General features: G+C 46.7%; 1 protein-coding gene across 2 annotated transcripts in view; it reads right to left on the bottom strand.

Moving 5' to 3' along the window:
* SMARCB1 (SWI/SNF related, matrix associated, actin dependent regulator of chromatin, subfamily b, member 1) overlaps positions 1–21828 on the bottom strand; it is a 36475-nt gene that overhangs the window by 7426 nt on the left and 7221 nt on the right. For both annotated transcript variants that reach the window (XM_032309511.1, XM_032309512.1), the window contains exons 4-7: positions 19007–19144; positions 16851–16978; positions 6050–6216; positions 389–579 (exon numbers count right to left, since the gene is read on the bottom strand). In XM_032309511.1, the coding sequence (XP_032165402.1) occupies positions 389–579; positions 6050–6216; positions 16851–16978; positions 19007–19144 (624 nt within the window). The remainder of the gene's footprint in view (positions 1–388; positions 580–6049; positions 6217–16850; positions 16979–19006; positions 19145–21828) is intronic.

Genomic DNA, 21828 nt, shown 5'->3' with positions numbered 1-21828 from the left:
TGCTAGAGATCCCTGACTCTCCCGAGGACCAGCCCTTATTTGAGACAGAAGGCAAGTCCACCAGATGATAGCTCCTGGGGTGGGCAGTCTACCCCCGATGGAGGGAAGAGTCTGGGCAAAAGCACAGAAGTGGCGGGGCAGTAGAGTGTGGCCTTAGGCAGTTGAGGGGGCACTACTGGGTACAGAGGGGATAGAATCACCCCCCACCGTGATGAGGATGGGGAGCCTGCTGCTGACACACAAGAGGAGGGAGGAGTGAGCCACCAAAGGGCTGCTAAGCTGGCCAAGGCTCCAGAGAGACCCGAAAGCATCACCGCACATAGGGAGATGTTTTTTCCCCCTAACAGGTTTGCAAAGAAATGAGGGCGGGCCGCATCTGGTCTCCTACCTGAAGGCATAGGTCTTCTGATGCCAGCTCAGCTGTCCCCGGATGCTGTAGGCAATGGTGGTGACGAACTCCCCGCCTAGCCCCAGCTCTGAGCACAGCTTCAGGGCAAATTTCTCTGGTGAGTTCTCCTTCTCGGACATGTCCCACTCAAACTGGTCCACCAGTGAAATGTTTCCCACGTGGATGTTCAGCTGGGGCAAGAACCAAAGAACACAAGGAAGAGGAGTCAGAACCACTCCCAACCTCGGGAGGCCTCGAAGAGGTGAGACAGCTGACTGGGGAGCCACCGGGCTGGGCTGGACCTTGCCCACAGCTTGCTAGCTGAGAACCGGGGCTGGCCCTTGTCCTTCTGGCTACACAGGTTCTCATCTAGATAATGGAGATGACACCATATATCTGCTGAGGGGTTGTGGCTAAGACCTGGCAGAGTCACCCATCTTGCTTAGTAAGTGTGATCACAGACCCACATCCCACTCGAACAGCCCATAGCGCAAAGCCTGGGGGCAGGTAGCAGAGGCTCACGGCCAGCCCAGCCCACCATGCTCCCAGCAAACATCCTGACATGCAACCTGGTGCCAGGAGAGGGTCCGGGCCGTGGCTGTGCAGCCCCCAGACCGAGATGGGACACAGCCTGAGCCACAGGAGCTCCCCACCGACACTTGCATTCAGAACCCCTACCTTTACTCATCACGCCACAAATGAGCAGGCCTGCTCTGAAACAGAAAGGATTCATCAGGATCTGGCCGTGTTCTCTGGGCACTGTGCCCACGAGGGTCCTCCTATGGCTCTGTGGGGTTGGGACCACCCCCTGCTCTCCAGCTAAGCAGGCCACTATGCACCTCCCCATCCATGCTATTACCCCTGCGTGCTCAGCTTTTTAAGACAAAGATCAGGGTGGCCACTGCTCAGGGACCACCTGCTGCCCTCAGAGCAGCATGGGACCTCACTCCCTCTCCCCATTCACAAAGCCTTGCACCTCTGTACCCCACACACCACTTTTCCCTCACTGCAAACAAGCCCCATCTTTTCCCATTTCCGTGTTCTGCTCATACTGGGCGACTGACCAGTGATGGTCTGCAGAATGAAACCAAAAGAGCTGCCTCTTCCCCTAACAGGAACCTAATGCCCAGTGAGCCAAAGGGCACGCTGGGACCAAAAAGATGGGAAACAGCAGGCAGCCCACAGAAAAACATCAAACAGGAGCAATGCGTGTAGCCGTTCCCACGCAACCCAAGCAGGCCCTGCCCCAGGTCCAATGGCAGGAGTCCTCCTGGCCACCAGGCAGAACTGCGCAGATTTGGGGGCCTGTCCCCTGCCAATAACTGGTCATTAACACTTGCATCTATTAAAAAATACAGATTGTGTGTCGTCAAAGAGAGGCACAGGGAACAGAAAGGTGAGTATTACCGGCAAAAAACCATCTTCATGCGCTGACATTCCAGCTGGGGAAGAGACACCAAAGCAAGTGAAATATGTGAATGGAGGCTGAGGCCTCCTGGGGGAAGGCAGCATTTTAGGAAGAACTGAATGGACATAGAGAGCAGACCATGGGGCTCCGTGGAGAGAAGGATCTTAGGCAGAGCTGGGCCTGAAGGCTCCAGTTTCCTAAGGGCTCCAGTTTCCACAAAGGGATCTGGAAGGCCTGTGGAATGTTTTGAGCAGCAAAACTTCCCTGGGCCAGCTGTGTCCGACCTTAGTGCTAGTGAGCCTTTGTGTCAGAGCCGGGCAGGAAACTCCACCTGAGGCAGGGAGTGGGGACGACAGGTGGGATGGAGGGCCTGAAGGGGCCCCACAGCTGCCTAGTTGCCAAGAAAGCCTCTGGTCAGGAGAGATGGGGGCAACCCTCAGCAGATTTTCAACCACCTGACAACTTCCTATATGGCTGCCCATAAGCTCCACGAGGATTTGAAACAACACACACACACAAAAATCCTGAGAAAAAAATATCAGGAAGCCAGCTGGTCAGACTCATGAGGACCCTATTCATGTCCAACCCCAACTATTTGGAAAATGTTGGTGGGTGTGGCTAAATCCGTAAGGCCACTTCCCCACTACGGTTACAGTTACAGGCGAGGATTCGAAGACTTGGCACAGGGCAGAGTCCTCAGGGACATCCTTCAGAGATGAGAGACTAGGCATGAGAATGCAGGTGAGGCTCCCACTGCCCCCATTTCTCTGTGAAGTTCCCCTTCCCTCTCAGCATGCCCTTTCTCTGCTGCTTGGCCAGCCAAAATACGAAACTAGAATGGGTTAAGAAAAACAGATTCGTATTTCTCTCAAAAGAAATTAACCAGTGGGGCACCTGGGTGGCTCAATCAGTAGCACATGCAGTTTTTAATTATCTTTACATTTAATTTAATTTTTAAAAAAGATTTTATTTATTTGAAAGAGAGAGAGGGATCGCACAGAGGCAGAGGGAGAGGAAGAAGCAGGGAGCCTGACACAGGACTTGATCCTGGGATCATGACCTGAGCCAAACGTAAACACTTAACCAACTTAGCCACCCAGATATCCCAGGACAAGCAATTCTTTTTTTTTTTTTTTTTTAAGGATTTTATTTATTTATTTGACAGAAAGATAGAGAGCCCAAGCAGGCAGAGCAGCAGGCAGAGGAAGAGGGAGAAGCAGGCTCTCCGCTGAGCAGGGAGCCTGACGCAGGGCTTGATTCCAGGACCCTGGGATCATGACCTGAGCTGAAGGCAGATGTTAACTGACTAAGCCACCCAGGTGCCCTCCAGAACATGCAATTCTTGATCTTGGGTAACAAGTTCAAGCCCACATTAAAAAAAAAAAGGAAAGAATGAAAAGAAATCAACTAGTAAGGAGACTGAAAGAGTAAACAAAAACTTCCCCACAAAGAAAAGCCCTGGGTCCTAATGGCTTCACTGGTGATTTCTATGAAACACTGAAAGAAGAACTAGCATCAATCCTTTTAAAATTCTGTCAAAGAACTGAAGAGGAAAGAACACACTTCATAGCTTGTTGTCCAGATATCAAAGCCAGATACTATAAGAAAAGAAAACTACAGATCAATATTCTTCATAAACACTGATGTAAAAATCCTTAACAAAATACTAGCAAACTGGATTTTGTGAAATATTAAAAGAGTTATATGCCATGACCAAATGGGATTTATTCTAGCAAGGCAAAGATGGTTCAAAACAAAAACTGACCAATGTAACACACCATATTAACAGACTGAAAAACAAAAAACACAGGATCACCTGAATTAATACAGAAAAGGCATTTGACAAAATTTGACAAACTTTCATACAAAAAACTCAACAAACTACAAAAAGAAAAAAACTTCAACTTAATAAAATCCACATATGAAAAACCTATAATGAACATCATACTCAATGGTAACACCAGAAAGGTTTTCCTTTAAGATCAGGAACTAGCCAAGGCTTGCTCTTGTCATTTCTAGTCAACAGAATACTGGAATTTCTAGCCAAGAAAAAGAAATAAGGTATCCCAATTGCAAAAGGAAGAGTGAAGGTTACTTCTATTTATAGAGGATATGATCTTATACATAGAAAATCTTAAAGATCACATACAAAAAAACTGTTAGAACAAATGCAACAAAGCAGCAAGATACAAAGTCAACATACAACTCATCAGCTGCATTTCTATACATGAATAAACAATCTGAAAAAAAAATTGAGAACAATTTCTTTCAGAACAGCGTCAAAAAGAATAAAATATTTATGACTTAACTTAACCAAAGAGGTGAAACGCCTGTATGATGAAAATTACAAAAACTGCTCAAAAAAATTAAAGAGAGCATAAATAAATGAAAAGGTATCCCATGTTCATGGACTGGAAGACAGAGTATTATTAAGATGTCTAGACTATCCAAAGCAATTTACAAATTCATTGCAATCTCTACCAAAATTTCAACAATGTTTCTTGCAGAAACAGAATAAAAATCCATCTTGAACTGAATCTAAGGGACCCTGAAGAGTAAAACCAATCTTGAAAAAGAAGACCAATGCTGAAAGACTCACACATCCTAATTTCAGAAACTATAGTAATCAAAACAGTGTGGTACTGACATAAAAACAAACACAGAGACCAACAAAACAGAAATCCCAGAAATAGGGGTGCCTGAGTGGCTCAGTGGGTTAAGCCTCTGCCTTGGGCTCAGGTCATGATCTCAGGGTCTTGGGATCAAGCCCCGCATCAGGCTCTCTGCTCAGCAGGGAGTCTGCTTCCCCTTCCCTCTCTGCCTGTCTCTCTGCAAACTTGTGATTTCTCTCTCTCTGTCAGTAAATAAATAAAATCTTAAAAGAAAAAAAAAAAAATTCCCAGAAATAAACTCTCAAATATACAGGCAAATTATTTTTGACAAATTGTGCCAATACCATTCAATGTGGAAAAGAAAGTCATTTCCACAGATGATGCTGGGAAAACAGGCTATCCACATATATAAGAATTAAGTTAGACCCTTACCTGACACCATATATAAAAATTAACTCAAAATGGATGAAAAACCCAAATGTAAGAGCTAAAACTATAAATATATTAAAAGAAAACAGAAAAAGGCCTCATAGCATTGGATTTGACAGTGATTTCTTAGATATGAGACCAAGGGCACAGGGAACAAATTAAAGGACAAACTGGACTTCATCAAAATAAAAACTTTTATTTATCAAAGGACACCATCAAAAGAGTAAAAAGGCAGAGCACCTGGGTACTCAGTGGGTTAAGCCTCTGCCTTTGGCTCAGGTCATGATCTTGGGGTCTTGGGATCCAGCCCCACATTGGGCTCTCTGCTTAGCAGGGAGCCTGCTTCCCCTCTTCTCTCTGCCTGCCTCTCAGTCTACTTGTGATATCTCTCTCTCTGCCAAATAAATAAATAAAATTTAAAAAGAAAAAAAGAGTAAAAAGGCAACCTACAGAACAGGATGAAATATCTGCAAATCACATATCTGATAGAGTGCTGATATCCACAATATATAAAGAACTTGTTAAATTCAACAACAAAAGAACAAAATACCTGATTAAAAAAAGGCAAAGAACTTGAACACATTTCTCCAAAGATCTATAATTGACCAAAAGGCACACGAAAGATATTCAACATCACTAATTAACAGAAATGCAAATCGAAGCCACAATGAAATAACACCTCACACCACACAGGTGCTATAGCAGGCAGGCCTAGGCCCAAATCTCAGCACTACTACTTATCAGCTGGGCAGTATGGGGCAGGTGATTTCACCTCTTCATGTGGCAAGCTCTTCACCTGCAAAACAATGGGTAAGGCAACATCTTCCTCCAGAACTGAAGTGGGTTACTAGATAGTGAGAAGGGTGGTTGACCCAGCCAGTCCACAGGAAGAATGTGGCACTGCTGTCCATCTCACTGTGGGCTTCCCTGTTCTGCCTGTCAGCCGGCTTCATCTCCTCTGTACCACTCGGGCTCTGCTCAACACCTGGCAATGCCCTGAATACACCCAGAATACATCTCTTACTCAGAGAAAACAGCCACAACCCTTCCTGGGGTAAAGAGTCACATGCTACCTTTAGGATAGCTTTCCAGAAGTCCAATTCCACAGCATGGACCCTAAGGCCAAGGAGGTTCAAGGACTCAATGTACTCTCAGCACCCTATAACCACCCAGGACAAGACAGGCTCTGGAGCAGGGTGAAGAACTGCCCACCTTAATGATGACACGCTGATCTGACTGGTCCTCCAGGATGCTGTCCGTGGGATAAGATTCTATCTGTTGTCTGATGGCAGAGGCGATGGCTGGCACAAATGTCAGCGGGTTCAAATCCAGGTCATCACAGAGGATTTCTGAAAACATCTCAGGGGTCATCAGCTTCTCTGAAATCAGGAAAAAGGGCAGGAATTGCCAACTGATAGCAGGACCTAACTTCGCCATGTTTGGCCCTAGCCTCCCCATCCCCTTCCTTCTCTACTAGACCTCCCCAACAAAGTTAAGGATGAAGGGAATGACCACTCTGGGAGGGTGGGTAACCCTCCCAGAGATGGGGCCGGGGGAGGAAGTGGAGGAAGAGCATCACTGGCTTCTGGCCCTCGTTCCACATACAATCCTTTGACACCTTGATCTGGGACTTCTAGACTCCTGAATCGAGAGGAAATGAATTATCATTTAAATAATCCAGTCTGGTATTTTGTTATGGAAGTCTGACCAAAATAATAGTCTCCTTCCAGATAAGTCACTTTGAGGTCAGCGTCCCACTGGCATACCATCATTCACCACTTCCTTTCCAAAAGAGAAATCCCTGAGATATTAGGCTGCTTGTGGCTTTTTAGGGACCTTACTTCAGCTTCTCTCAGGGCAGGACATACACATAACAAGGTGACAAATATGCAGGTGTAAATGGACCCTGGATGCTGGAAATGTAGCCATACCAGGTTATGAATTTGCACTGGGCCATCTGCAACTGGCCAGTTAGCAAGGTACCATGAGATCAAATGTTCTATCTGTTCTGCCCTATTGTTGTAACCCAAACTGTAATGGCCATGCACCACTTCTGGGATGAGCCACAGACAAGAAAGGATGCATCCCCTTATTGGTACACGGCATGATTCCATCATCAGGAACCAGGTCTGTTCAACAACTTACCCTACTATTTCCTCACTAGCCCAGAAGGGCTAGAGACCAGCCATCCTAACAGTACCACCAGGACAGACCCAGAACACTCAGCCAGTAAGATCAGTAACTCATATAGCAAGCAAGCATAGTTAATTTTGGAAACTGCAGCATAGAGCTGAAGTGCCCTATGAAGCACCCTATGAGTACAATGTGCAAAACATTACTAAACTTTTTAGTTTGAGATAACTGTAGATTAACATGCAGACTTGATTACTGTAGCTATACGTTAAGACTTGAAACTGGGGAGACTGATTCCTCCTACTTTATTCTTTTTCAAAACTGCTTTAGTTATTCTAGTTCCTTTGCCTTTCCATTCAAATTTAGGTAATTTTGTCTACATATACAAAAAGTCTTATTGAAATTTTCACAGGAATTGCATTCAACTTGCAGGTCAATTTAGGGGAACTGACATCTTGAGTATTCTAATCCATGAACATGGTATGCCTGTCCATTTATTTCAATCTTCTTTAATTAGCTTTATTGGCGTTTTTCTAGTTTTGGCATATAAGTCCTATAAATGTCTGCTAGATTTACACCAAAGTACTGTTTTTCTTTTTTTAAAGATTTTTAGAGATGGAGAACTCATGTGTGTGCATGGGGGTAGAGGGAGAATCCCAAGCAGACTCCATGCTGAATGTGGAGCCTGATGCCACACTCTGAGATCATGACGTGAGCCAAAGAGTTGGTTGCTCAACCAACTGCACTGCCCAGGTGCCCCCAAAGTATTCCTTTTCTTATTGTGTCAATGTAAATGGTAACATATTTTTGAGTGCCCACTGTTCACCAATAGTACATAGAAATACAATTGATTTTTGCATGTTTATCTTGTATCCTATGACCCTGCTGAACTCATCATTAGTGTTAACAGGTTTTTTTTTTTTTTTAAAGATTTTATTTATTTATTTGAGAGAGACAGTGAGAGAGCATGAGCGAAGAGAAGGCCAGAGAGAGAAGCAGACTCCCCGTGGAGCCGGGAGCCCGATGCGGGACTCGATCCTGGAACTCCAGGATCATGACCTGAGCCAAAGGCAGTCGTCCAACCAACTGAGCCACCCAGGCATCCCTAGTATTAACAGGTTTTTTGTAGATCTTTTGGGATTTTCTATGTAGACAATCATGTCGTCTACAAATAGGGAGAGTTTACTTATTTACTTATTACGATTTATTTTAGAGAGAGAGTGTGTGTGTGAACAGGAGGAGGGGCAGAGGTAGAAAGATAATCCTGAAGCAGAATCCCTGGTGAGTGCAGAGTCCAACGTGGAACTCAATCCCAGGACCCTGAGATTAAGACCCAAGCCAAAATCAAGAGTTGGCACCCAACCGACTAAGCCACCCCGCCACCCCCAAACAGGGACAGTTTCTTTCTGATCTCTAAGTTTTCAATTTAATTTTCTTGCCCAACTGCACTGGCTAGGTACAAGAGTGATGAGAGCAGACATCTTTGTTTTGTCCCTGATCACAGGCAGAAAACATTCAGTCTTTCACCATTAAGTATGTTAGCTATAGGATATTTTGTATATACTCTTTATTATATTGAAGTAGTTTCCCTCTATTCTCATTTTGCTTCAAGTTTTTGTCAAGAATAACTGTTAATTTTTTTTCTGCAACAAATTGCTATCGCCTGGTTTTTCTTTTTTAGTCTGTTAATACGGTACATTATGTAGACTGATTTTCAAACATTTAACTAGATTTGCATCCCCAGAATATCAAACCCTATTTGGGTCACTGGTGTACAATTTTTTTTATATATTGCTGAATTCTGTTTGCTACTCTTTTGTTAAGGATTTATATGTCCCAGTGCCTGGGTGGCTCAGTCATTTGTGTCTGACTCTTGATCTTAGCTCAGTTCCTGATCTCGGGGTTGTGAGTTCAAGCTCTGCATCGGCTCCGTGCTGAGCACAAAACCTACTTTAAGGATTTTATTTATTTATTTATTTATTTGTCAGAGAGAGAGAGACAGAGACAGAGACAGAGAGACAGAGAGCGCACGCACAAGCAGGCAGTGTGGCAGGAAGAGGCAGAGAGAGAAGCAGGCTCCCTGCTGAGCAAGGAGCGCTGCCAAGGCAGTGGCTTAACTGATTGAGCCACCCAGGCGTCCCTGAAACCTACTTTAAAAAAAAAGGATTTATGTCTATATGGGGCGCCTGGGTGGCTCAGTGGGTTACGCCTCTGCCTTTGGCTCAGGTCATGATCTCAGGGTCCTGGGATCGAGCTGCACATTGGGCTCTCTGCACAGCGGGGAGCCTGCTTCCCCCTCTCTCTCTGCCTGCCTCTCTGACCCCCCCGACCCCCCCTGCCTACTTGTGATCTCTCTTTCTCTGATGAATAAATAAAAAAATCTTTTTTTTTTTTTTTTTTTTTTTTTTTTTTTTTTTAAATTTATTAATTTGACAGAGAGAAATCACAAGTAGACGGAGAGGCAGCCAGAGAGAGAAAGAGAGGGAAGCAGGCTCTCTGCTCAGCAGAGAGCCCGATGCGGGACTCGATCCCAGGACCCTGAGATCATGACCTGAGCCGAAGGCAGCGGCTTAACCCACTGAGCCACCCAGGCGCCCTAAAAAAATCTTTTTTAAAAAAACTGATTATTGTCTATAATCATTAGGGATACTGGTCTACAATTTATTTCTGTACTGTCTTTAGTTTTGATAACAAGGTAGTATGAGCTTTGTGGAATGTGGGGGGGGGCAGTAAAATTCATTGGGAAGTGTTCCCTCTTCTATTTTCTGGAAAAGACTGCAGAGAATTTATGTTAGTTCTTCTTTAAATGTTTGGTAAAATTCCCCAGAGCCACTATTTGTGCCTGGAAATTTCCTTTTGGAGAGGTTTTCAAATTATGAATCATATTTCTTAATAGTGATAGGGCAATTCAAATTATCTATTTGATAATGAGTGAACTGTGGTAGCTTATGTTTTACAAGAAACTGCTCCATTTTGTCTAAATTGTCAAACTTATGTGTGTAGAGCTTTTGTGGTATTCCCTTTTGATATTTACCAAATCTGTAGTGAACTTGATAATTTTTGTTTTCATCTTTTGTTGCTAGTCCTGCTAGGTGTGTCAGTTTTACTGAGCTTTTCAAAGTATCAGCTGTATTTCATTAATTTTCTCCACTGTTTTTCTGTCTTTAATGTTGTTGATTTCTGCTCTATTAAGCCCAGCCTTCTGCTTGCTTTGGTTTTATTTTGCTCTTCTTTTTCTCAATTCTTGAAGCAGAAGCTTAGATTAGATTCTAAACTTTCTACTTTTCTATTGTAAACTCTGATGCTACAGATTACCCTGTCAGGACTACTTTAGCTGTATCCTACAATTTTGGTATGTGATTATTTTCATTCAGGTTCATGTATACACTTATCTCCTTTTAGGTTTCCTCTCTGAACCATGAATTAGTTAGAAACATGTTGCCGAGTTTACAAGCATTTGAGTCCCTTCTGGTTGAAGAACACATAATGTACAATTTCAATTCTTTTAAGTTTGTTGAGGTTTGTTTTATGACCCATGACATGGTTTGTATGGTGTATGTCCCACAGGAAGTTAAAGAGAGTATGCATTTTGCTGTGACAGATGCAGTGTTCCACAAATGCTTGACACTGCTGGCTGCTGCTTGTGGTGGTGGGTTTCTATCATCTTGCTCATTTTCTTTCTTTCTTTTTTAATATTTTATTTATTTATTCGACAGAAAGAGAGAGAGACAATTAGGCAGAGCAACAGACGGGGGCAGGGGGCAGTGGGAAGCAAGCCCCCTGCTGAGCAGAGAGCCCAGTGTGGGGCTCGATCCCAAGACCCTGGGATCATGACCTGAGCTGAAGGCAGAGGATTTAACTGAGTCACCCTGGCGCCGCTCATCTTGCTCATTTTCTGTCTAGTTTCTCTATCAGTTGTTGAGAGAGAGAGATACCAAAGTCTGCAATGTAATTGTGGATTGGTCCGTTTCTCCTTTCAGTTCTGTTTTTGCTTCCCATTTTTCCCAGCTCTGCTGTTTGGTGCGCACATATTTAGGATTGCTATGTCTTGTTGGTGGACTGGCCTTTTTATCATTACAGACACCCCCAACCCTTATCTGTGGCTTTGCTTTCCACAGTCTGTTACCTGTTGCCAACTTTGGTCTGGAAGCAGATGACCATCCTTCTGAGGTATCATCAGAAGATCACAGTACGCTAATCCTACAGCTCACTAGATCTCATCACGTAGGCATTTTATCATCTCAAATCATCACAAGAATAAGGGTGAGTACAGTACACTAAGGTATTCTGAGAGAGACCACATTCATACAACTTCTATTACAGCACTGTTATAATTGTCCTATTATTGTTAATCTCTTGCTGTACCTAGTTTATAAACTTTACTGTAAGTAGGTATGCATAAGAAAAAACATGGTATACATTGGACTGGGCACTATCTGCAGTTTCATGCACCCACTGGTGGCCTTGGAACATATTCCCCATGGAGAACGGGGTATGACTGTACTTCATCTCTCTACCTGTGGTCATTTGCTTTGCTCTTAAGTCAGCCTCATCTGATACTAAGGCTACTGTTTCTGCTTTCTTCTGATCAATGCCTGAATGATGTATATTTTCTGTGTTCTTACATCCAACTTACTTATAGCATTATATTTGACATAAGTTTCATTTAGATAATCTATCATTTTAAAAATGCACTCGGCTCAGTTGGTAGAGCAAGTGATTCTTGATCTTGGGGTCGTGAGTTTGAGCCCCATGTTGCGTGTAGAGGTTACTTTAAAAAATGAAGTGTTGGGGTGCCTGGGTGGCTCAGTGGGTTAAAGCCTCTGCCTTTGGCTCAGGTCATGATCCCAGGGTCCTGGGATCGAGCCCCACACCGGGCTCTCTGCTCAGCAGGGAGTCTGCTTCCCTCCTCTCTCTCTGCCTGCTTCTCTGCCTACTTGTGCTCTCTGTCTGTCAAATAAATAAAATCTTTAAAACAAAATAAAAAATAAAAATAAATAAAAAATGCAGTGTTGAGGGGCACCTGGGTGGCTTAGTCATTAGGCATCTGCCTTTGGCTCGGGTCATGATCCCGGGCTCCTGGGATTGAGCCCCACATTGGGCTCCCAGCTCATCGGGAGGCCTACTTCTGCTTCTCTGACTCCCTCTGTGCTCCCTCTCTCTTTGAGTCTCTCTCTGTTAAATAAATAAATAAAATATTTTTTTTTACAAAATGAAGTGTTGAAAAAAATGCACTCTGAGAATCTCTCTTTTTTTTAACTGGTAATTACTGACATATTAAGGCTTACATCTGCCACTTTGTTTTTGTTTTTCCTGTTTTCTTTTCTTGCCTTCCTGTGGATTAGTTGGAACATTTTTTAGGATTCCATTTTGATTTATCTGTAGTATTTTTTTTTTTAAAGATTTTATTTATTTATTTGACAGACAGAAATCACAAGTAGGCAGAGAGGCAGGCAGAGAGAGAGAGAGGAGGAAGCAGGCTCCCCGCTGAGCAGAGAACCTGATGCGGGACTCGATCCCAGGACCCTGAGATCATGACCTGCACCGAAGGCAGCGGCTCGACCCACTGAGCCACCCAGGCTCCCTATCTGTAGTATTTTTGAGCATATCTCTTTGTGGAGAATTTTAAAGTGCCCTTCTACATGTAACATCATATACACATAACTTTTCAGTCTATGGTTTCTTAATTTTTACCAATTCAAGTGAAGTATAGAAACCTTACCTCTCATCACATCCCTTTACATTTCCCCATTTATAATATGAGTATCTTAATATATTTCCTCTACATATGTTTAGAACCACATCAGACAGCATTACCACGTTTGCATCAACTGTTGAACACAATTTAGAAAACTCAAGAGGAGAAAGCAAGCTTATTATATTTACCCGTACCTTTGCTTATCATATTCATTCTTCCTTCATGATGTTCCGAAGTTTCTTTTATAATACCCTTTTTTAAGATAAGATTTATTTGAGAGAAACAGAGCATGGGCACATAGAGGGGAAGTGAGAGGGAGAAGCAGGCTCCCCACTGAGTACAAAGCCTGATGCAGGGCTTGATCCCAGGACCCTGAGATCATGACCCAAGCCAAACGCAGCCACTTAACTGACTGAGCCACTCAGGTGCCCCTCCTTCTTTTTAAAAAAAAAATATTTATTTGAAAGGGAGTCAGTGAGTGAGAGCACAAGCAGGTGGAGGGGCAGAGGCAGAAGGAGAAGGAGACTCCCCACTGAGCAGGGAGCCTCATACAGGGCTAGATCCCAGGATTCTGGGATCATGCCCTGAGCTGAAGGCAAACACTTAACCGATTCAGCCACCCAGGTGCCCTATCATCTTCCTTCTTTTAGGTTAGGTCTCTAGGCGATAGTATTCCTTCATCTGAGGATTTCCCTTTCATTCCTGAAGGATATTTTTACTGGGTGTAAGATTCAAGATCAGCAGTCCTTTTCTTCTAGTGCTTGAAAAACCACGTGCCATTTTCTCCGGCCTCCATGGTTTCGGATGAGAAATCTGCTGTCAGCCTAGGTCTTCCCCTCTAAGTCAGGTGTTCTTTTTCTCAGCTTACAAGATCTTTTCTTTGGGTTTAGTTTTTAGAAGTTTAATTAAAATAGGCCTTGGCATGGATTTCTTTGGGTTTATGCTGCTGGGATCCACTTGGCTTCCTGAATCTGTCACTTGGGGTTTTTAAGCATCCAAAGGGAACACATGGACACAAATCTCTAGAGCCTGCTTCCTGTAGCCATGCCCCACAGAGTTAACCTGCAGGGCCCTGGTCACCCTTGACCCGTGTGCAGGAGAAGATGCCACACCTTCTCCTGGGGTAGCTCAGGGCCCTGCCTTGGGATGCCCTCAGCCCCTGGTGGGGGCCACACTGGTGTCCACATGTTCCACTTGTTCAGCAGCTCATCCTTTCTGGAGGATTTTAACACACCCCAGGGAGGCTGGCTATTGAGACAGATGATGTCATACTTCACCAGTGACTCACATAAGCTCTCTTCCATATCCTTCTAAGAGAAGATAACCTTGAACTCATTGTTAACAGCTTTCTTCCAAAAAGTTTGTTGAAGCCAAATCCCAGGTCTGAAGACTGTCCTGGTTCTGGAGGATATGTAGTTCATTCACGGCACTCAACATTTTCAGTCCCTTGGTGATACGATAAAGTATCTCACACCCACCATAGTTACTTGAAATTTTGAAGTAAATGAGATATGATCACAAAGAACACCAGTGATTCTGAACATGCAATTTTAACTCCCATGCCAGGGGCAGAGCTTCCTAATCACCAGTTAAGAATTACAGCTCTTAGACAGGCTAAGTACCACTGTGGGCTGATGAAGAGCTTGCAGAACAAAATTATTTTGGTTCTTCAAGGGTTTGTACCAAATTATACTTAGTGGGGGATAGGATATGTTACCAGAGGACTCCTTTGAGGAATAGCCCAGAGAAACTCCTGGCAGTGTTCCCAGAAAGATACAGGTCTTCACTGCGTTATACAGTGTCCTCTGAGAGCCAGGGGGAAAGGTGCTTTTGGATGCAAACAGTACGTTGGGATTCTGTTGCTTCTGAGCCTCGACTGGCTGCTCATCCTAACCACACCAGGAACTGCAGAACCGATCATCCTGTCACTTTCTGCCCAGTTCTAAAGGGCCGAGTGGCATGCCCTCCCCTCACACCGTACGCCTACTGAACTGAGAATATGAACCAGAACACTGGCTTCATTTTGCATCTTCTCATTTCATTTTCTGCCTCATCCAATTTTCCCTAATGACATCTTTTGCATTTGCTTTATTCTTTTGTACCCAGCGTTCCCATGTAAGATGCCTTCTCCCTTCTAAAATAGGGTGGGAGTAGGGGCGCCTGGGTGGCTCAGTGGGTTAAGCCGCTGCCTTCGGCTCAGGTCATGATCTCAGGGTCCTGGGATCGAGTCCCGCATCGGGCTCTCTGCTCAGCAGGGAGCCTGCTTCCTTCTCTCTCTCTCTCTCTCTGCCTGCCTCTCAGTGTACTTGTAATTTCTCTCTGTCCAATAAATAAATAAAATCTTAAAAAAAAAAAAAAAAAAATAAAATAAAATAAAATAGGGTGGGAGTAGAGATAAATAGTTTGAGCTTTCTACATGTTATTGAAGAAGGATAACATAATACGTGTACGGCGTCTGTTTGAACAGCTACGTTCCTATGCCATGGCCTAAGGTCAGGTTCTATGCTAAATGTTGTAAGAAGAGCAGTGATTTAAAAAACAAACAAACAAACAAACAAAAACAGCTCTCTGACCTCAAGGGGTTGAAACAGGGAGAGAGAAAGATGAATTAACAATGAACTCTAACACACACCAGCAGAGATAAGCCGGGAATGGTGTAACAGAGGCTGTGCAGCACTGGCCATGGCCTAGGGCTCATCAGCTGTCCTGTCCCCATGTTGGAGTATCACCAACGCACCATACCTGTCCTGTCTATGCTCATTACAACCTCCTGGAACCCCTCATCCCAACTCCCCCTGGCCATATCCTCTCTCTAGCCCACTAACCCATGGGCCCTGGAGGACAGGCACCTGGCTCTTGGGTCTTGTTCCCAGAGCTGGGCAGAGGCCCTTGGACTCAGGCCTGGCATGTCAAGTGCCAGGAGATGACCACAGGAAGCACCCGGATTCCTCCAGAAAGCTCAAGACAACCGTGTATCAACAACTACACACATTGTTCCCTGAGGAAATCCCTCTGGGAGAAAAAAGTTGTAAGCAATTATGTTCTCTGCCATGGAAAGGTTTAACAGCAGAGGAGTTTGAGCAAACAGAGGCACTACACTCATCAGAAAATCGTGCACTAATTATGAAGACCAAAGAAACCAGAGAGATACTTATAAGTGAATTAAAATAAAATTATACTTGCACTATAACTACAAGTCTGTTAAGTATGTTTGCATGTGCAAATGACTGGCAGGGAAACTATTAGCAGGGATGGTGAGATTCTGGACAGTCTCAACTTTCCTTCACTTAAGAATGATACTCATGGGGTGCCTGGGTGGCTCAGTGGGTTAAAGCCTCTGCCTTTGGCTCAGGTCATGATCTCAGGGTCCTGGGATCAAGCCCTGCATTGGGCTCTCTGCTTAGCGGGGAGCCTGCTTCCTCCTCTCTCTCTCTCTGCCTGCCTCTCTGCCTACCTGTGATTTCTGTCTGTCAAATAAATAAATAAAATCTTTAAAAAAAATGATACTGACTGGGGTTTTTCATTGTTGTTGTTTGGTTTGGATCTGAAAATAAATAGACTGTTTATTGCAAACAGTCTGAAAGATTCAGGAGAACAATAAAGAAAAAATAAACACAGATGCAATCCTCCTTCCTCATTGGGATGAGAACCCAACACTCCGGCAAACATCTCCTATGCTTTCGTCTGCTCCTTTGCATGGAGTCATGCTCAGACTTTGGGAGCCAGGGAAAAGCAGGAACCTGACCCAGGACTAACAAAGCCAAGGATGGGAAGAGGAAGAACAGAGCAAGGGCAGACCTTATGGGGCCCAGCGAGGTATAAGGACACACACAGATATGAAAAACCAGAGGGGTGGACAGGGCTGATGGGAGGTGTATGGATGGCCACGCGGCCAAACTGGTCTAAGCAGCATCAAGGTCATCATCAAGCTCTGTGGATAGAGAGTCTGCATCGTGACTGGCCCCTGACCCGCCCACGCTCAGTGGGAGAGGAAGGAACCCGAAGCTCATGGGTCCAACCCTCAGGTTATAGGGGGGCAGAAGCAGGATTTGAACACAGAGTCCACACCCTCCCCATCTATGCCATGACACTCTGAATGTCATGTTCAGAGTCCAGGATCCCAATGGGCAGTAGGTAAGAAAAAGAACCGTCGGGCCTGGGCTTCGCAGAGCCCAACATTACCATTCATGTTCCAGGTAAAGGCATCTCGCAGCTTTTGCCCGTCGATCTCCATGTCCAGCCGGATGGGGACCAGCACCTCAGGCTGGGATGCGTTCTCATGGATCACAGCTGGGTCGTGGTCATCAAAGCTGGAAGTGAAGTGGCAGCAAATTCAGCAAGGGGTGCTGTGGGTCTCCACGCTCAGGACCTCCCTCCCTGCACTACTGGTCACTGTGAACCTGGCCAGAGGGGAAAATCCCATTTCTTATGGCAACTCATTGACTGAGAGCTGAGCTGGCAGGGACGAGCCAGCAGGGGTCCTGCAGCCACAAGGGCACAGCTCACTCTTCAAGGACATATAGGGAAGGGAGAGGGAGTTGCGGCCTTGGGCAGTGAGCTATAACCCTGATGCACCCCAAAGGAAAGGAGATTTAAGCCCCAGGGCAGGCAGAATTTTCACAGAAAACTGTAGGAAAGGAATGATATTTCCAGAAGAAGAACACTTGAGCAAAAGCCAAGGGGCGGGAGCAGTGAGGAGCTGTTGGGGGAGTAAAAGCCAGAGCCCTGGAGGAGGAGTGCAGACTGGAAGGAAGAGGGGGAGCAGCGTGGGGGACGCAGAGAAGCTACAGGCGTCCACAAGTACCCACGATTCTCCACCTCAGGCTACGGAATCCAGCCTCTTCCCTGAGGGAGCCCCAGGAGAACCCAAAGCAAGGCAGCTCTGTGGTCATAACCGTATTTTAGGCAGACAAAGAGGGAACAGACTGGGGTGGTGAAGGGGATGGGGGAGATGCCAGAGGGTAAGGGGACCCTAAGGGAGTCTGTGGAATACAGAGGGCTGAGACCTGTCTCAGGTGGGGCAAAAGTGACAGACAAACAAAGGCCAGACACCAAGGCTCTGGGAAGCACAGATAGGGAAAGGGACAAGAGTGGCTGTTTTAAAGAGGGGAAAGCAGTGCTGAGAAAGTGAGGTCAAAGAGCGAAAGGAAGGAAAGGGAAAAATGAAGGAAGAGGGAAAAGGGGTCAGCGATGCAGATGCTGGCAAGGGGTGAACTCTTGGCAGAGGGAACTACAAGGGCAGAAGCTTCTGAGTGGCTCTGAAGGCAGCATGGAGGTTCGTATGTCTGAGGCAGAGTGAGGACAGCCAGAGAGTGGTAGCCGCTATAAGGACTCCAGCCCTGGCAGACATGTGACGGGGTATCTGGAAGACCTGCAACAGGAGCGGCGCCATCTGCCCTGGGGCGAGGGGGCCCACACCTGAGTGGGGGGCTGGCTGAGGGTGGTCCAATTCTGGACACTTGGAAGGCTGAGAAGGCAGGAATCTGCTGAGACTAGCTCTGGGGCATAAGAGGGCAGAGTTCTGAGGCTTTGGCTTGAGCGCAGGAAGGCTGGGATTGCTATGTCCTGGGTTGGACGGTCTGCAAACATCGTGTGACAGACACCTGAGGACAGTGTGCGGGTGAGGCCGGGCTGCAGCGATGAAAGTGGGAGTGGATACTTAAAAAAATGCCTCCCAAAAGACATCTAGTCCTAATCTCTAGAACCTGTGACCATTATATGGCAAAAGGGGGGAGAGGGGACTTTGCAAATTTAATTAAGAGCTTAAGAGAAGAAGATTCTGCAAGTGACCCTGAAGCACCTCACAAGCATCCTTTTAAGATGAGGAGGCCCTGTGACCCACTGGGGCACATACTGGTGATGCAACCACAAGCCACCAAGGGCCAAAACAGGCAGGAACTGCTTCTCCCGAGAGCCTCCAGTGGGAGTAGGGTCCAGCCAACACCTTGATTTTGCTGCACTAAAACTTCTGCCCCTGAACTGTGAGAAATACACGTGCGTTGTTTTAAGCCACCCAGCTTGTGGTGATCTGCTCCGGTGGCCGCAGGGAACAAACCAGAGGCTTCTCGCTGGAATGGCGTCTGAAACCACAAGGGAAGATCCAAGGGCTGCACCTTCAGGAGCACCACTGGAGGTGCTGGCGACAGGAGAGAGCAGCGAGACTAAAGCAGGCAGAGCCTTGGAGCAGCAGCAAGCTGGACACTGGCTGTCCTCGAAGCCGAGGGGGACAAGTTTCAAGAAGGCAGCATAGCGATTTAGGGACCACAAGGTCAAAGCAGAGGGAAGAGGCTAAAACTGAGGTGGAATCCATGGCGGGGAAGAGTTTGAGGCATGCTCACCACAGAGGGAAGGTTCTCTTCTTGTCCCGGCCCATGCGGTTCCTGTTGATGGTCGTGGAGCAGGGCACAGCGTCCAGATGGTGGGAGCTGTTGGGCAAGGTGGGCACCCACTGACTGTTCCTCTTGGCTTTCTGTTCCCTGGGGAGATGCAAGAAACGCCCCTGCTCAGTCTAGGAGCCCATTACTGGCCATCAGGCTTCAAGTCACGGTCAGTGGACACCTACTGCACCCCTGCTGGGCTCCAGGACCCTGTGGGAGCCCCTAAGCACCCCAAATTCTGCACATGTCTACTCCTCAGGCTCCAACTGGCACCAATTCAGAGGCAACCGGGCTAGACGAAGGGTGCAGGGACCCCAGACAGCAGAGCAGCGCCCAGACCAGTGCCCGAGTCGCAGTGTAACACGGTACCTGCCAGGCAGGACTCCTGGGAAGCACTGTCCCCTCTGGAGGGAACGTCTATGAGGTGGCAGCTTCCAGGAGAAAAGACCTTGGAGGGGAGCCTTGTGCACTGAGTTGGGGCTCACTGGGAGTCAGGATAGGGGAGTAACTGGAATGCGGAGGGCATGTCCAGAAGTGCACAAGTGGCAGGAGAGAGGAAACTTAGACAGGCTGTGGGCTTGGCAGGGCTGGACAGGTGGGACATGGAGACAGTCCTGATCCCAGGGGCCGCCATGCTCTCAAGGACAGCTAGGAGTCTCCGAGGAGTCAGAAGGGAGGAGAGACAAGATCAGGCTGTTCTTTCAGATACACAGGCCAGCTTGAGATGGACAAGGCAACACTTCTGGCTTCTAGGTTTCCAGACCAGCAGGGCGGATGAGAAGCTGTTTTAGTAAAAACTTTCTAGAAAGTGAGGCTCCAAGTAATTTAAGTGACCTACCATAAAGGACTCACTCCTCTCTACAAATTACAGGCTTCTCTTACTACTAGGAAAATACCAGAAGGCTATTTGAAGCCGAGGCTCCAGGGCTGGGTTAGTCTGAAAGGCAAGTACTTTCTCACCGTGCCCTGTGCGTCACTTTTTCATCCTCAAGGCCACCTTCCCTAGTGAGTCTGAGCAACGTGAAGGCAGAGACTGTGTGTCATTTGCTTTTATATCCCCAACGGCCACACTGCGTCTCCTTCAATGACTGTGTGCTACAGTTCTGAGAACGGGTCAGCAACTGCTCGATTCCCCTCCCCTTGGTGTCCTCACAGGAGGGGCAGGGAGACGCTGCTGGCAGCCCTTCTTTCCATGGGATGGTGGAGGCAGAAGCAGTGGCCATGACCTGCCCGGCCGCAGGCCCTTCGACTCTTTCCTTTTCTAAAGCTGGGGCCACTTGCACCTTCAATGCGGCCACTGCAGAGCGCCCCTTTTCTGAGGGTGGGGGCAGGGAGTACCAAACTCCTGGCTGGGACTCATCAAGTCTCCCATACCCACATCTTACTCTGATCTGATGACCTGCCTTACCACATACAAGAGGCCTGAGCAAAGGAGAAATGTGCAACTAATTTGGGCAGAGCTTATAGCTAGGACAGCAAGACTGGGGTTCCCTACCACAGTACCTATGGGCCAGTGGTTCTGAATCCTGGCTGCACAGATTCACATAAGGGTTCAAAACTGGGGTGCCTAGGTGGCCCAGTCGTTAGGCGTATGCCTTCGGTTCAGGTCAGGATCCCCGGGTCCTGGGACTGAGTCCCACATCGGGCTCCCTGCTCTCCAGGAAGCCTGCTTCTCCCTCTCCCACTCCCCCTGCTTGTGTTCCCTCTCTTGCTGTCTCTCTCTGTCAAATAAATAAATAAAATCTTAAAAAAAAAAAGTGCAAAATTTCTGGTAGGAAATCTCCGAACCCCACCTGTATCAAGGGACTCTAATCTCTGAAGAGGGCCCAGGAATACAAGTTCTTTACAACTTCCCTGGGCGATGCTGGTGCAGCTGGCCCTATATTTGGGAACAGGTCAAAAACACCACTTTTTTCCCGAGCCTCCCAGACCTGGCATTGTGGTTCCTCCTTCACCAGAAAAATCCTGCCTTATCTCAGTAGAGATCCCATTCGTTCCCAGGCCTGGGTCGCTCTGCCATGCCCCTTTGTCAGGTAGCTGTCTCGAGGAACGTGCAAATCCTACCCCAGACACAGGGAGTAAGCCAGACACTGAATCCAAGAATCTGGCTCAAGGGATTCAACCTTTCTTCTGCAACACATAGGTCTGCCCAAGAGGGGACATTCAGCCTCAGCCCAACCCATCCAGTGACAAGAAGGGAAGGCCCCAGTCTTCCTATGGAGGTGACTGGGTAGTGGGCACTTCCTGAGCACAGAGCACAAGGAAACCAGCTTCATTCAACTTCTACCCCCAACACTCCAGCAGTTTTTTTTTTGTTTTGTTTTGTTTTGAAGTAGGCCATGCCCAGTGTGGAGCCCAATGCGGGGCTGGAACTCCTGACCCTGAGAGCTAGACCTGAGCTGAGATCAACAGTCGCCCACTTAACCGACTAAGCCACCCAGGAGCCCCCCCTCCCAGTAGTTTTGGGCTCTGGGGTAACTGCAGTACTCTATTCCCTCAGCTGTTCCTCATATGACATGATCATCAAGAAGTGTTTACTGCCCCATAAAAGGTTCCTGGCTGACATGTGAGGACTTGAAAGCCCCAGCCATATGTACATAATTTCCTTCTGCCACTTCCCTAGGAAAGTCTAGCCATCCTTATGCTCTTACCACATCCCCAGAGGGAAAGAGGAATCTGCAGAGCACACATGCAACATTGGCCAAGTGGGATGTGTGTCACCTTTGGGTGGGGGTAGGGGTGACGGGGGGGAGGATTAGAAAAACGACCCAATGGTAAAGTTG

Source organism: Mustela erminea, chromosome 13 (genome assembly GCF_009829155.1).
Source record: "Mustela erminea isolate mMusErm1 chromosome 13, mMusErm1.Pri, whole genome shotgun sequence".
Classification (NCBI taxonomy): domain Eukaryota; kingdom Metazoa; phylum Chordata; class Mammalia; order Carnivora; family Mustelidae; genus Mustela; species Mustela erminea.
This window is presented reverse-complemented; position numbering and strand designations above follow the sequence as displayed.